This window comes from Quercus suber, unplaced genomic scaffold, assembly GCF_002906115.3.
Source record: "Quercus suber isolate HL8 unplaced genomic scaffold, Cork oak 2.0 scaffold_349, whole genome shotgun sequence".
NCBI classification, from domain to species: domain Eukaryota; kingdom Viridiplantae; phylum Streptophyta; class Magnoliopsida; order Fagales; family Fagaceae; genus Quercus; species Quercus suber.
Genome location: NW_027069801.1, coordinates 353,931 through 368,776, shown reverse-complemented (window position 1 = coordinate 368,776; position 14,846 = coordinate 353,931). Strand labels below are relative to the sequence as shown.

Genomic DNA, 14,846 nt, shown 5'->3' with positions numbered 1-14,846 from the left:
TAGTCTCCTATTATTCAATGTTGTTATTTTATTTTTTATTTTGACGATAAGTAGTTTTCCTGTGGAGGAGGAATATCATGCATGAGTGCATAAGTCTTCCCTCTCACATGGGGCTTATAAGGTTCACTCTCATGTAAGAGAAATGACTCATGTATTTGACTCATATGAGCATCCTATGAATGGAGCTAGCTTGTGGGATCTCTCTCACATGAAGCTTGTGAGATTTACTCATATGAGCATCCTATGAAGGGAAAAATACATTGAGTGGATGCGTATATGAGTCATATCAATCGCTCAATGAATCAAATGTATGCGTTCGAGTATTGTAAACCTGAACAAATTTGGACACATTGTAGACTTAGTATTCCTGTTTGGACATGTTAGTTGATCAATTCAGAGCTGAACTCGGCATAATGAGTGGGGGAGGAGCATTAATGGATCCCAAAACTTTATCAATGACCCTACTTTGTGCTCAAATCCTATTTGCCAAATGGAAGCCTCCATAGCTCTGCGTGCTAAATGGGCTTTTTATGAGTGTACCTGATTGGCACGTAAGAACTAGAAGTAAAGCCTTAGCCATTGGTTTCAAAATATGGGACTAAAACCATGCTTGATTGGGAATAGAGCTGGTTGTACTCATGTACATATCAAAATCAAACCTTAACTTCAATGATCATTGTTTATTATTATTATTTTTTAATTTAGACAATTGCAATTAACACCCTTAAAATTTATGGATATTTGAATCTTGCCCTCTAAAAGTTTAAAAATTGAATTTGTACTCTTAATATTATGTTACTCTTGAAAAAAGACATTTCTGTTTATATTTACTAATGAGTAATGAGATGGCCAATAAATGAAGTTTTAAAAAATCGAACCTTCCAAAGAATTGAAATAATCTAAAGCATTTACAAGCATAAAAGACATTGTGTTTAGTATCCTTCAACTAAAAATTATTTTAATTAAATCTAGAATAAAATCATTTTTCAAACTAATTAAATATATAAATAGTACGTTTATATGCAAAAACACAATTCTAAAACACAAATAAATTCAACAAAGAACACAAATATAATGGTAGTAATATATTTAGAGAGAGTACTTAACTATTGATTTTTTATAAGAAAAATTAAATATGATTGTTATTCAAAAGAAGATACGACCATGGTGGTTGTCTCAATGGTAAGTATGCTTGACTTATCTTGTTTTTTCCTCGCACCGAATTTCCTTACTATGAAGAGGTAATGAGATAAAAATATGTTATTTAATATAAATTTAAATTATTTACATACATAATTTAATCTATTTTTATACATATCCTATTTATCAATTTTTTTCTACATATTTTATTACCATCCCTAAGAGCTTGCTTCTCTCTTTGTATAGTTTCATGACTGTCCCATCTTTTATTTATTTATTTCATCTCTACTTTATTAATGTTAAAACCAACTCATTAGAGATGACAAAATACCTCAAAACCTACCATGAAGGACAAAGTTTCTCTTTAACCCTTCAAAATGGTGACGCATCCTTTCAACTTGACTCAAGTAAACTCAGCACCATGAAACAAACCTAGCTATACACAAAATAATAGTGGACATCTTTTAACATGGAGCAGCTATATCTAGATGGATGAACCAAGGCAGCAATAAATACCCCAAGCTTCAAGCAGAAGGAACACAAAAAAGATAGAACCATACTTTTCATGCTCAGATGCCAAGTCAATTCTCCATTCCACTTTCTCTTTAGACCTCTCACCATCTTTTGAATCTTTTGCATCACAGCTTCTCCTAGACTCCTAGTACGCACTACTACTTTCCCTGCTTCTGCATAATACACTTGAACAACGGCTACGTATAGTATGGGTATAGCCAAGCTTTTTAGAGTCTTAGACAGCCAATTCATAACAACAAAAACTAAATTTTTTTTTTCTTAAACCTTTTATTAAAGCAATAATTGTCGCCCCAGTGGAGTATTTTGTAAGGTCTATTTTTTGACTTTATTCGGATGCTGTTGCTAAAATAAGTGAGAGGAAAGAAAAAGTAACTAAATGCATCCAAATATTTGAAGACCATAAATAATGCTCAATTGTTCATTTGAAGCTTTTTGGTTTTTCATTTCTTACATATAATGATTTCATATAACTTTGGAGGTCAGTAAAAAAGAAAAAGAAAATAATGGACACATTTTCCTTTAAACTAATTTGTAAAAAATATCTTCTTCCATTTTATTATGTGACAATAAAAAAAAAAAGACCTTTTACATTCATGTAACTAATTTAAACATTAATTAGTGAATTAGAAGAATTTTCTTCCAAACCAATTTGGAAGTAATATTAAAGAAGAAAAAGAAAAAAACAAATTAAAAATTCAAAAAGCCAGAGAAAAAAATTGATGTAAATTCTAATTAGTTTAATTAGTAAAGTTTTTTATTGTTGGGATTTGATTTTTGTTTACACTTTTAATAATAAAGAGCAAAAATTAGAATATAATGCTATACATTGAAACACTCTTAAAATTTTTTTTTAAAAAAAAAGTGAAAGAAAAAATTGACAATATACTTTAAAAAAAAACCCATAATATATTTATTTATTTATTTATTCTCACTTTTTGGAAAGTATTTTGCTTCCAACGACGTGGCTTAAAGTAATGCTATGTCTATTTAATAACAAATTAAAAAAAAAAAAAGAAAAAGAAAAGGAGTGATTGAAAGTAAAAGACTAACTAGACTCGGTCCCACATGTGGTGGAGGGTCCATATAAATAACAACATGACTCGCCGACTCAGTAATTAAAGAACCTGAGAGAAATCCTAACCTTTATAACGACTTTCGCGCTTTCGACACCTAAAAGCAACCGAAACTAAAGAAAAAGAAAAAATCTGGAACCCAAAAATACGCACATTTCAATTTTCAATCTTAACAAATTTTCGTCTTTGTTTCTTTTCATATTTTCTCGATGACCAAACAGAGAGGAAAGAAAGTGACGGAAAATTGAGAAAGCGAGAAAGAAGAAGAAGAAGAAGGAAAAAAAAAAAAAAAAAAAAATGGGGATTCCACAAGCAATAGAGGCTCTGAGCGAGAGAGCTGCGACCATAAGAGAGTCGTTGCAGAAAAGCCAAACCAGCACCGAAAACATGGTCGCCATTCTCGGCTCCTTCGATCACCGCCTCTCTGCTCTCGAAACCGCCATGCGTCCCACTCAGGTAAATTACCATTTCTTATATTCCTCACTGTTCGATTCCCGAGAAAGTAAAATGAAAAAACTTACATTGCTAAAACGAAAGGAATGTGAAAGAGAAAAGCGTGGATTTTCATGGTTTGTGATGGCTTTGTTTGTAAATACTTGAAAGCGATGAAGAAAATGGTTTTTATTTATTTATTTATTTTAGGTTTGCTCTGTTTATCAATGCTTTTACATAATGAGATCTATGTGATTGTACTTTAATTGAATCAGGATAAGCTAGGGTTTTAATTTTTAATTTAATTTAATTCAATTATTATTATTTTTGGTTATGGTAGATACGAACGCATTCGATTCGAAGAGCACATGAGAATATTGATAAGACATTGAAGGCTGCAGAGGTTATATTGGCGAAATTCGACCTCACGCGCAAGGTTGATCACTCACTCTTTTTTTTTTTGAGAGGAAAATTTATGATCTTTTTAGCTATTTTACTTAATGTGGACATGTTTGATTGTGATTAAAAGCTTAGTTTAGTAGTTGACAATAGCAACTGTCTTTTTCCTTTGTGATTATTTAATTTGTTGATGAATTTATTATGATTTTGGAATGTGAGCTTTTGGATATTTATGTGACAATGAAGTATAATTTAATGGCGGGAAAGCAAAGAGAAATACAAATGAATTCCACTAAAAGACAGAAGTTTAAGTTGCAATTTTGAGCCATTTTATTAGAAGAAGGAAACCCATTTAGATAAAGCTGAGAATTTAAAAAAAAAAGGGATCATTGTTTAGTGTATTTAGTCAATAGAGGCTTACTCTGCTACACCTCCGTCTTTTTTGTTGTCTTGCTTAGAAAATCAAACTTTTTAAGGGAATATCAAAGTAAAGGACAAGTTCGGAAAGTTAGTAGTATTGTGTTTATTGAAATTTTGAAAGACAATATTTTAGGACATCTTAAAATGGAGTAGAGGACCTTTTTGTTGTTGTCGTTGTTGCATCGCGTGGGAACTTGTAAATGAAGCTTCAGCTAGCTTGTCTACTCAAATTATGAAATCTAAGGGTAATCCTCTTTTTACTTCACATCAATCTGTTCCAACAAATGTTAATGTACTGTAGACTATTAAACTAATGTTTCATTCAATTCAATTTTGAGTGGTAATTTCTTGTATGAAAGATTTTCTGACTTTCAATTCAATATAAATTTGTAGGCAGAGGCCAAAATTCTAAGAGGGCCTCATGAGGACCTTGAAAGCTACTTAGAAGCAATCGATCAGCTAAGAAGCATTGTTAGTTTTTTCAACAGCAACAAAAGTTTTAAGAGTAGTGGTGGCATCCTTAACCACACCAATAATTTGCTTGCAAAAGCTATCTCAAAACTCGAAGATGAGTTCAGGCAGCTTTTAACAAATTACAGGTTCATTTTCTTTAGATATCCATGCTGCATTACTTTGTATCATGGGCAGATAATTTATTGCTGCTTCATATTTTTGGGTAACTAGCTTTTCTTAGAACTTCCTTATGTTTTGATTACCAGCTAATGCTTTTCTGATTGGATTAGAACCTCCACTAGTTGTGGAATTTTTCTCTCCTTTCCTTTTTTTTTTTTTTGGGGTGTGGGGGGGGGGGTGGTGGGCGGGGAGAAGTAACCTGAAATATCCTGAAATTTGTGGAATACATTCTATATGCCTTGGGGTTAATGAAAGTTGCTCTAGATTTTAACTTTTAATTAACTTCATAGTTTGGTTTTTACCAAGTAGAACAGAGAGAACAATACATTTTAAAAATTGAAATCTTTAGTCATTTGATAGGTTTATGAAGAACTATGATAATTTAGGATCCTTGTTGCATGATAATTTAGGATCCTTGTTGCCGTACTTTGCTTATGAAATATCTAAAGAGAGTTGAAAATCAACTCACTGTTTACTCTTTTATGTGCTCAAATGTTATAATTTCTCTGCACTCCATTTCTAATGTTACAACTTTGGTTATTTATAGATGGTTATTTTACCCACAGAATAGGGTAGAATTGCTTTAGTACACTTGAAATAAAATCTCATTGTCATTTCTTAATACTATAGAATGTCTTGCAATGATTATTGAGACTAAATAATAAACAATGAACAACATATAGCATACAACTAGTATTTTTTTTTATGCTGACTGGTTGCCTTTTAGTCTCTAAAGAAAAGAAGAGTATAACTGGTTTCCCCCCTTTTTTTCCTGCACCGGGTGCACCTTTAAGATCCTGATTTTTAAGGTATATTAACCTTTTAAGTAAATCACATCTATTCTTGATTTCAGCAAGCCTGTGGAACCTGATCGTCTTTTTGATTGTCTTCCCAACTCTCTACGGCCATCATCAGCAGCATCTAGCCAGCAAAGCGATGTTAGTAGCAAGGGTCATTCTGAGCACCAAAACAAAAGCTTGGAAAATGCTGTTTATACGCTTCCAACTCTCATACCTCCCAGGGTTTTGCCACTGCTGCATGATTTAGCCCAGCAAATGGTTCAAGCTGGCCATCAACAACAGCTATTTAGAATTTACAGGTTCATTTATATAGTTTCTTCTGAATCAAATGCTGTGCCATTGCTCAACACTTTCTTTTCAATGTGAATGTTTTTTTTTTTTTTTTGGAAAATCTTCACTCAGTAGAATTTTCATTTCATAAATGTACTTCCTTTGATAGAATCGGATAAATTTTCCATTATATTTTTTTTCTTTTATTTTATAGAGAGCAAGGAAAATTAAAATCTGACTAAACAGGAATGACCTTTATTTGATCAAAACACCATATTGGAACTAAATTTTGTGGCTGGCAGAGGATAAAGTAATTATTCTAGAAATTCTGCATAGCTTGGAGGTATAATTTTGATAATCTTCACTAGTGGTTGGTGGAGCCATCAGATTTAAGTTGGGATGGATCTTACATGTTCAAGACTTGTGCCTGATTAGCTAGAAGTAGTTTGATGCAGATCTTGGTGACACAAGTTAATGATCTACTCTTAGATATATGATATGTATATTGTCTTTTGAATTCCAAATTAAAAAGAAATAGAGGCAGATGTTGTTTTTATTAAAGGAATTATTACATGTTCTGTTATCATAGGGATTGATTTATTCATGATTTTTTCTTCAACTTACATCCTTTTTTTTAATTGTAGATACATTACTAATCTGGGTTAGTTGATAACAGTTTTATACTGTTTCTAAATTTATTAGGGATACTCGTGCGTCAGTTTTGGAACAGTCTCTCAGAAAACTAGGTGTGGAAAGACTTACAAAAGATGATGTACAGAAAATGCAGTGGGAGGTTTTGGAGGCTAAGATTGGGAATTGGATACATTACATGCGTATTGCTGTAAGGAATTACTTGAAATTCTGTTGAATTGGTAGTGGTTTTGTATCTTCAACTATTTAATAACTCGTGAAACAGGTCAAGCTGCTCTTTGCTGGGGAAAAGAATGTTTGTGATCAAATATTTGATGGTGTTGATTCTCTCAGGGATCAGTGTTTTGCTGATGTCACTTCAAACAGTGTGTCTGTGTTGCTCAGTTTTGGAGAGGCTATTGCTAAAAGCAAGAGATCCCCAGAAAAATTATTTGTTCTCTTAGACATGTATGAGATAATGAGAGAACTTCAGTCAGAGGTATGATAAATTTACTATGCCAGACCAAGATTACTGAATCAAGCGGCGGTATTGATTTATTTATCTTAAATGTTTTATAGTTACTTATGGTATATGTAGGATATGATTTATTAGGAAAACTGACAGATACTTCAATCCTGTTGGACTTTAGCATATGAAAATAAATCAGTTCAGTTTTTGACAGGAAGACAACATAAGAAGTTTTTGTCATAACTTAGGATTATATAAAAAGGCTCTAATTGCTGCCTTGCTTCACAGCTCTTTCTTTGCTGGTTAAGCATTATCCATAATCTTAGATCTTTAAGCGGAATATTTTAGTTTAGTTTCTGTTGAGTAATAGAGCTTGATCAAATATTGCAGATGGAAACACTTTTTGGAAGTAAGTATTGCAATGAAATGCGGGAATCTTCAGTGAGTTTGACAAAGCGGTTAGCTCAGACAGCCCAGGAGACCTTTGGTGATTTTGAAGAAGCAGTTGAAAAAGATGCTACAAAAACTTCTGTTTTTGATGGAACTGTCCACCCTTTGACTAGCTATGTGATAAATTACGTAAAGTTTCTTTTTGAGTAAGTTATTTCTGTGCTTCTACTTCCTGCTGCTGGTTTCTTTTTCTGAGAGGTTCCACTCTATTTTCCTTCCAACCCCCTTCCCCCAAATGAATGTTCTCTGAGTAAGTTATGGAAGTTTCTGGATTGGTAGCCCTTATTGTGTTTTTGGTTGGGGTGATTTTTGGGGAATGGAAAATAGAGAGGGAAAAATAGGAGGGATTTAGGGTGAGGGGAAAAGAGGAGGGAAAGTGGTGGCCCCCGAGTGTTTTCCTCTTAGGCCCACGTGTCTCCTCGAATTGGGGAGAAAATGGAGGGAGAGGGGTCTAGATGGGAAATTACCCATCTGCCCCTCTCCACCCTTAACGTTAGTTTTTATTTTTTAAATGTAACAGGGGCATGAAAGTAAATTTATATAAACTACATTTTCTATCCTCTCATTTTTCTTCTCAATTAAATAAAAGAGTTTTCCATCCTTCCGCTTTTCCACTCACCAACCAAACACCCATGAGGGAAAACTCAATCTTTTCTATCTTCCCACTTTTCTACCATCCCCCACTTTTCCACCTGTCCCAACCAATCAAAGCCTTATTATATTCTTCTATCTTAGTTAATTGTTTGGTTTGAGTAATATATGAGTTATTTGTCTCTCTGATTCTTGACTTTACAGTTTTAACTGCCTCTGAGACACGTTGTCCTGCCTGCTTGTTCTTAGCGTGTATTGTTGCTATTCACTTCCAATTCAATTCTGGTTCAAGTTCAGTAGTTTCTTTCTTATTCTATACGAGTCAGTTTTTTGCTCCCTGCTCCCCCCCTGCACGTGCTCACTTTGAAAAAAGAAAAACCTCACATGGGCACACGCACATACATACTCACCTCTCTTCCATCCAGTTTTCAGATTTTGGTTCTGTTGCAATTTTCTCTGGCATATTCTGACAGTAACTGTGGGAAAACAATAGCAATATGACTGTTGAGAATTTCATGTGTGCAGCTACCAATCAACGTTGAAGCAACTTTTTCAGGAGTTCGACAGTCGTAATCCTGAAGCCCAGTTAGCATCTGTAACTACGAGGATTATGCAGGCTCTCCAGAATAATCTGGATGGGAAATCCAAGCAGTATAAAGATTCTGCATTGACACAATTGTTTCTTATGAACAACATTCACTATATTGTGAGATCGGTTCGGAGGTTTGTTCTATGTTCAACTTGTTCTATTAATGGTAATGATCCTCTCTTCCTGCTAGTATGCTCAATTTTCAAAATATATATTTACAGGTCAGAGGCAAAGGATTTGTTGGGGGATGACTGGGTGCAGATACACCGAAGGATTGTTCAGCAGCATGCAAATCAGTATAAGAGGGTTTCTTGGGCAAAGGTTCTGTTTCTTTAGTCAAAGTCATCTCTTTGCTTTTTTCCTGACAATTGTTGAAGCTATTTCTGGAAACATGAATTTTATGCCAGATATTGAGCACACGTGGTCTTTCTCTTTACATTTTTTTCCAATCCTCAAGTTAACAGAATATTCTGACTGTTTGAGCATTATATATTCCCATAGCATTATATGGATTTGAGTATGCCAAAATCCTGTCTATTGAAACTCCTGCAAATTGAAGTTCTGTTTTTTTTTTTTTCTTTAACTTTTGACTTTTTAAGAGTTAGGACTGTAACTGTACTTTGCCATTGATAGGTGCTAATAATGAGGATCCAAGATTGTACTTGATATCTCATAATTTGTACTAGGGAAGTCCAAAGATCTCACTAAGCTGCTCATGTTTTTTTATTTACAGATTCTTCAGTGTCTCACTGTTCAGGCCTCTAATTCATCTGGTGGTGGTGGTTCAATTGGAGGCGATGGTAGTGGAAGTCAACTTTCTAGAGCAGGAGTGAAAGATAGGTTCAAGACCTTCAATGCCCAATTTGAAGAAATTCATCAAAGGCAATCTCAGTGGACAGTTCCTGACAGTGAATTGCGTGAGTCTCTGAGGCTGGCTGTTGCTGAAGTCCTCTTGCCAGCTTACAGATCTTTCCTTAGACGTCATGGGTATGTTTCCTCTATTCTTTTTACCTCCTCTCTTTTAGAAGGTTTGCCTTTTTTCATTTTTCATTTATACAAATGTGTTTTTGTGTTACAGGCCTCAGATTGAGTCTGGGAAGAACCCTCAGAAGTACATCAGATACACTCCTGAAGATCTTGAACACATGCTGGGTGAATTTTTTGAGGGCAAGACCTGGAATGAACAAAAGCGATAAATAATCAATAGGACATATTTTCTTATCGATTTAGTAGAATTTAGATAGAATAGCTAGCGGTATTCTTTTTATGAGATTAAATAATATGCTAAATTCATGTCCCTCTTAAGGCTTTTTTTTTTGTTGGTTCTGCTCCTTCTAGAGTTCTGCCATTGGTTCCCCAATTTGTTACATTGAAGGGGAGCGTGCATGTGTTTGTTATAGTGTATGCCCATGAATGAATTACTAGAGCTGTAGAGCACAATTGTAGTACTACTTACAGTATGGATTTGCCCATCCAAATTTCACCTTCCTGAGAGATTTTGTTTGAATGTGCTTTCTTTTCATCTTACTGGTCACTGATCATCCCCCACACGCTCCCAATGTGGTAGAGAATTAAAAATCTCAATTTAACATACCAAAACAAGGATACTGATTGGAAACTTTGCAAGATCAATGCAACAAAAGCTTAGGCCAATAAACATAGATCGGATGAGTGACTAGTCTCCATATATGCTGTTGCATAAGAAACTCAATCTTGAAACAAAAACTATGTGCACATTGCCTCTGCTTTTCCATTTTGGCCTCATTTCGTGTACACCAAGCATCCATGCAAATGTATAAAGATTTCCAATTTCAGGGTCTGGTAGGTGGTTTAGCAAGTTGACTACTATGTCTAGAAACATCATTGTGGACCAATCCTCCAAGCAGCTAGCTTGCCAAACTTTATTATGTTGTCCCCTAGCGATTTGGAGAGATTTATTCTAAATTGGTTTATATCTAAACTTAATCCGTTCTCATAAATGAGTTTCTCAAGTGTTTTCATGACGCTGTTTTGTCTACAGTGCAGATATTATAGCTGTTAGAGTTGGTTTAGTTTCTGTTATTATATCTGCTGTAGTTGGTTATTTAGAGAAGGATAGACTTGATCCTGTATATAAATATCATTCTAATTGTAATTGCGTAATGTTAGAGACACAACAAAATGTCACAACAATTAATTTCCTAAATTAGTATCATTCTAATTGGTATTCTATATTTGGGAATGTTGTGGAATTGCTAATTTGATTTATAGCTCTCTCTCTCTCTCTCTCTCTCTCTCTCTCTGTTCTTTGTGTTTCAGTGTCAATCTCTAAAACTTTACAAACCCTTTACGTGCCATTAATTATATTCCATTAACCACGACCTCCAAATACTGTGTCACGGCCTTCCTGGTTAAATAAGTTAATTGTGACACTATAATATTCTTTGTAAGTACGCTTATATGGGGCAGGGCACATTTACCCCCCGCTGCTGTCATCCTTCGCTATCTCTCGGTATCCAAATTTCAAACATCGGATTCACGTTTGGTTGTTGAATGGGTAGCCAAGATCGCAATTTTCAAGCCTATAGCTTCCTCGATCAAAGGCGCATACCCAATTATGACGAGAGTTAAACACTTCAACGTATTGAAACTTTTATTACGTACAAAGAACACGTTCTCGCCGTGAACTCTAACTCGTATAGAGCCAGAGTTGGATCTGCCTGGTGTATCGACTGTCATAGTCAAATTTTCCACGAGGGATTTCGAAGGGGATAAAATGGAGGTGAAGGATTGGGTGTTGGATGAGATTAAGAAAGATAGAAACAGTGGGGCAGTGATTTTTGGCATGGAGATGGTCGTATGGATTGAACAATATAAGACTTTTTGGGCTCGGTGTCCTAATTTGAAAGTTGATTTTAATCAGGCATAGTGGGTGGTTACTTCGAACAAAATGTGCTATGTTTCTAATTGGTTCCGTCCTTTATTTTCACTCTATAGAATGTAGATAGGTAGTGCCATAGTGGGGAGGAAAAGTGGAGTTTGAACCAAATGTCCAAAGCACTGCACATGATATCTTTATTATTGAGATATCGCTTGAAATCCCATGTTTTATTAAGTTTAATACTACTTGCAAAAGATCATATACGTGCATTTTTTTTGGGTGAATATTTGTATTTTGATTAATACAATGATGTGTTTGATGGTGCTATCTTTCCGTTAGAACAGGAGGCTGGGGTTGGGGTTATTATTCGTGATGATTAGGGGTTGGTTATAGCTACTCTTAACAAAAAGATTAAGCAACCTCTAGGACCATTAGTGATTGAAGCTAAAGCTTTTGAGGAAGGAATCCTTTTAGCTGGGGATATTGGAATCCAAGAGTTTGAGCTTGAAGAGGATTCTCTTGTGGTTGTTAATGCTCTTGGAGGAAGTTCCTATTCTCCATTATTGATAGCTGCTGTTATCTATGGAATTACTTCTCTATCGCATGAGTTTTAGGGGTTTGAGGTCTCTCATACTCGTAGGAATGATAATGAACTAGCCCATTTTTTTTAGCAAGATATGTTTTAGGTGATAGGCATTAAGCATTATGTTACTTGGATTGAGGAGAATCTTTATTTCTTAAAACACTCTCTCTCAAATGATGTAATTTCGTTTCATCATGTTAAAAGAAATTCTAGTCTTTATCACAAAAAAAAAAAAAAAAAAAAAGAAGTAAAACTCGCATCACAGCAATAAGAAATTCTAGTCTTTATCACAAAAAAAAAAAAAAAAAAAAAGAAGTAAAACTCGCATCACAGCAAGGATTTTGGTTAACAGGGTTGGCTTTGGGTATATTGGCACTTGGATTTTTTTTCTTGCTTTAAGTGATTTTTTTTGGACCTTTTTTTTTTTTTAATTTTTTTTATAGATTTTGAAAAAGAAAAGTGTATTATTCTTGAAAAAATTGTAGTCCATTTGTGTTTGAATTTCCTATACACATATACGGGTGTTCACGGTGCAGTGGGGGGCAGTTTTGGGCCATTTTTAGCACCGTACTCTGCAATGCGGTTTAGCTAAAATCATAACTGCACCACATCTTATTTTTGCGATTAATTGTGCGGTGCGGTGCAGTTTAAAATTTAGCCAAAATCATAACCGCACCGCACCTCATTTTTGAGGTTACATATATGGTGCGGTGTACAAGATGCGGTTTGAATGATTTGAAGTTGATATATTTTTCAAATTTTAGACTTTTTCTACTTAGCCCAAAACTAATTTTTCCCTTTGTTTTGGTTCAAGTTTTAAATTATTAGGCTAGTTTTTCTTTATTTTGGATTGACTTTCCTAATCAACACTTACTAGGATTATCAAACTATTATTATTATTATTATTATTATTTTTAACTAGGGTTATTAAACTATTAATAATATATTTAATATTAAAAATAATTAAATATATTAATATATAGAGAGGGTGCGGTGCGGTGCAGTTTATGCGGTTTTCTTATTATAAAATTGCAAACCGCACTGCATCAAGCGGTGTGGTGCACTAGTACTTGCGGTGCGGTGTGATTATGTCATTTTGTAGGCGGTTTTGGTGCTGTTTATGCGGTTTGATGAACACCCCAGTGACACACACATATATATGGGGAAACTTGAGTCTCTACTAAGGGCATGTTTGGTAGACTGTAATAGATACTGTAATATAATAGATATTCCTATGTCATAATTATTCAGTTGTTTGATTATGTTTTTATTACAATGATGAATAGCTATTCTTCAAAATGAGGAATAATTATTCCTTATCAAAAGTACTGAATATCTATTCCTTTATCTTATGTAATAACTTTTTAATTTTTTTTTCTAAAAAGCCATTAGTTGCCACATCTTCAAAAGGAAAGAAAATAAATTTTCATTATTGTTAATTATTAACTCTATTTTAAACACCCTAAAATAAGTGTATTTTAGGAAATTTGACTTAAAATTGATTTAATTACACATTCTTTTTATACTTTACTAAATTGTTGATGCATATTCAGAATTCTATTCCTAAATGACCACCAAACTAATGAATAGTAATACTTATTACATTCCAACTTAATGTATTCCTTGTAATACTTATTCTTATTCCCATGTAATAATAATTACAGTGTACCAAACGTACCCTAAGTGTCACATTCTTCATTTAGGCTTCTACTTCAACAAATATTAAATTTATATCAAAATATTATTTCATTGAATGTGCCCATGGATTAAATGTGCATATTAATTATTTATAGGTGTGCACTAATTAAGCAATTATATATGTGTAGACAAAATTTAGGTGCAGTTCTTAGGTGTTGTTCAAATTTATATCAAAATATTATTTCATTGAATGTGCCCATGGATTAAATGTGCATATTAATTATTTATAAGTGTGCACTAATTAAGCAATTATATATATATGTGTGTGTGTGTGTGTGTGTGGACAAAATTTAGGTGCAGTTCTTAGATGTTGTTTCTTAGGTTCTCCTCTTAAAAGTTAATCATGTGGCTTTTTTCTTGGGAGATGGAACTACATTTTTAGTTAAGTACTGTCATATGATTGAATTTTAAGAGAAGAATCTAATAAATAACACTTAAGCACTGTACTTAAATTTTGCTCTAATATATATAGTTTATTTGTCATTTTTAAAAAAAATTATGTAGAAAAGCAAAAATCTCATGTGGGAAATCATGAAACTCTGCTCTATAGTAGTTTGGTAGAGTAATTTGTTATTTAGCCTTCCACCTCTTCCCCTCCCCACAAAAAAAGAGAGGTTAAGGTCACGTGTGATTTAAATTAGCTTTGGTGAAAGATTGTCCCTCATAAAGTCCAAGCACATTAAACTTTAAAAATAAATTGATTTTTTTATGGACACACCAGTCTGAAGCACACAATATAACACATAGAGGAAACAAGCTGACTTTGAAATATGCATATACATGACATCAACATACTTCAAAATACGATCCAAGTTAAGAACTAAATTATTTTTTCAATAAGAATATTTTAATATTTCAAAATATCGTGAATAATAAAATATGCATATGTCATGACAAAATACATAAATATCATATTAAAATTCTGTTAGAAGGATATTTTTATGACAATTATGTTATAGTCTAAATTCTTTATCCCTTGAGATTATAAAAAAAAAAAAAAAAAAAAATTCTATACCCCTTAAGTTTGTATTACTTTAATTCAACAAAAATCAATAAATTGTTTTTTTATTTTTTTTTATTTTTTATAACAACAAAAACCTATTAATTGTTATTGCATTATTACTTTAATATATTTTGAACATTTTATATAATCTTTTCACATAATAGTTTAAAGCATTATTTACGCATCGTGAAAGTTTTTTTTTTATTATTAGTTATGAGAAATGTCGTGTAACTACTCCCTAAATCTATTGGTTTTGTAAACTTTTTCTGTTT

At 33.3% G+C, this 14,846-nt stretch overlaps 1 protein-coding gene across 1 annotated transcript; it reads left to right on the top strand.

Moving 5' to 3' along the window:
* The first annotated feature begins 2,793 nt into the window (after nucleotides 1-2,793).
* Nucleotides 2,794-9,937, top strand: LOC112031462 (exocyst complex component EXO70A1). Its single transcript, XM_024064156.2, has 11 exons — nucleotides 2,794-3,203; nucleotides 3,520-3,615; nucleotides 4,392-4,597; nucleotides 5,485-5,730; nucleotides 6,404-6,542; nucleotides 6,618-6,830; nucleotides 7,191-7,396; nucleotides 8,367-8,564; nucleotides 8,652-8,751; nucleotides 9,164-9,417; nucleotides 9,509-9,937. The coding sequence occupies exons 1-11, from the start codon at nucleotides 3,045-3,047 to the stop codon at nucleotides 9,624-9,626; spliced, it is 1,935 nt and encodes a 644-aa protein (XP_023919924.2). The 5' UTR covers nucleotides 2,794-3,044; the 3' UTR covers nucleotides 9,627-9,937.
* Nucleotides 9,938-14,846: the final 4,909 nt, after the last annotated feature.

What these genes read in the sequence shown, in the direction of transcription:
- LOC112031462 (XM_024064156.2), top strand. Translation starts at nt 3,045, where the DNA reads ATGGGGATTCCACAAGCAATAGAGGCTCTGAGCGAGAGAGCTGCGACC. An exon ending in TACATTACATGCGTATTGCT is followed by an intron (nt 6,543 to 6,617) that starts GTAAGGAATTAC and finishes CTCGTGAAACAG; the next exon opens with GTCAAGCTGCTCTTTGCTGG. An exon ending in TGAGAGAACTTCAGTCAGAG is followed by an intron (nt 6,831 to 7,190) that starts GTATGATAAATT and finishes CAAATATTGCAG; the next exon opens with ATGGAAACACTTTTTGGAAG.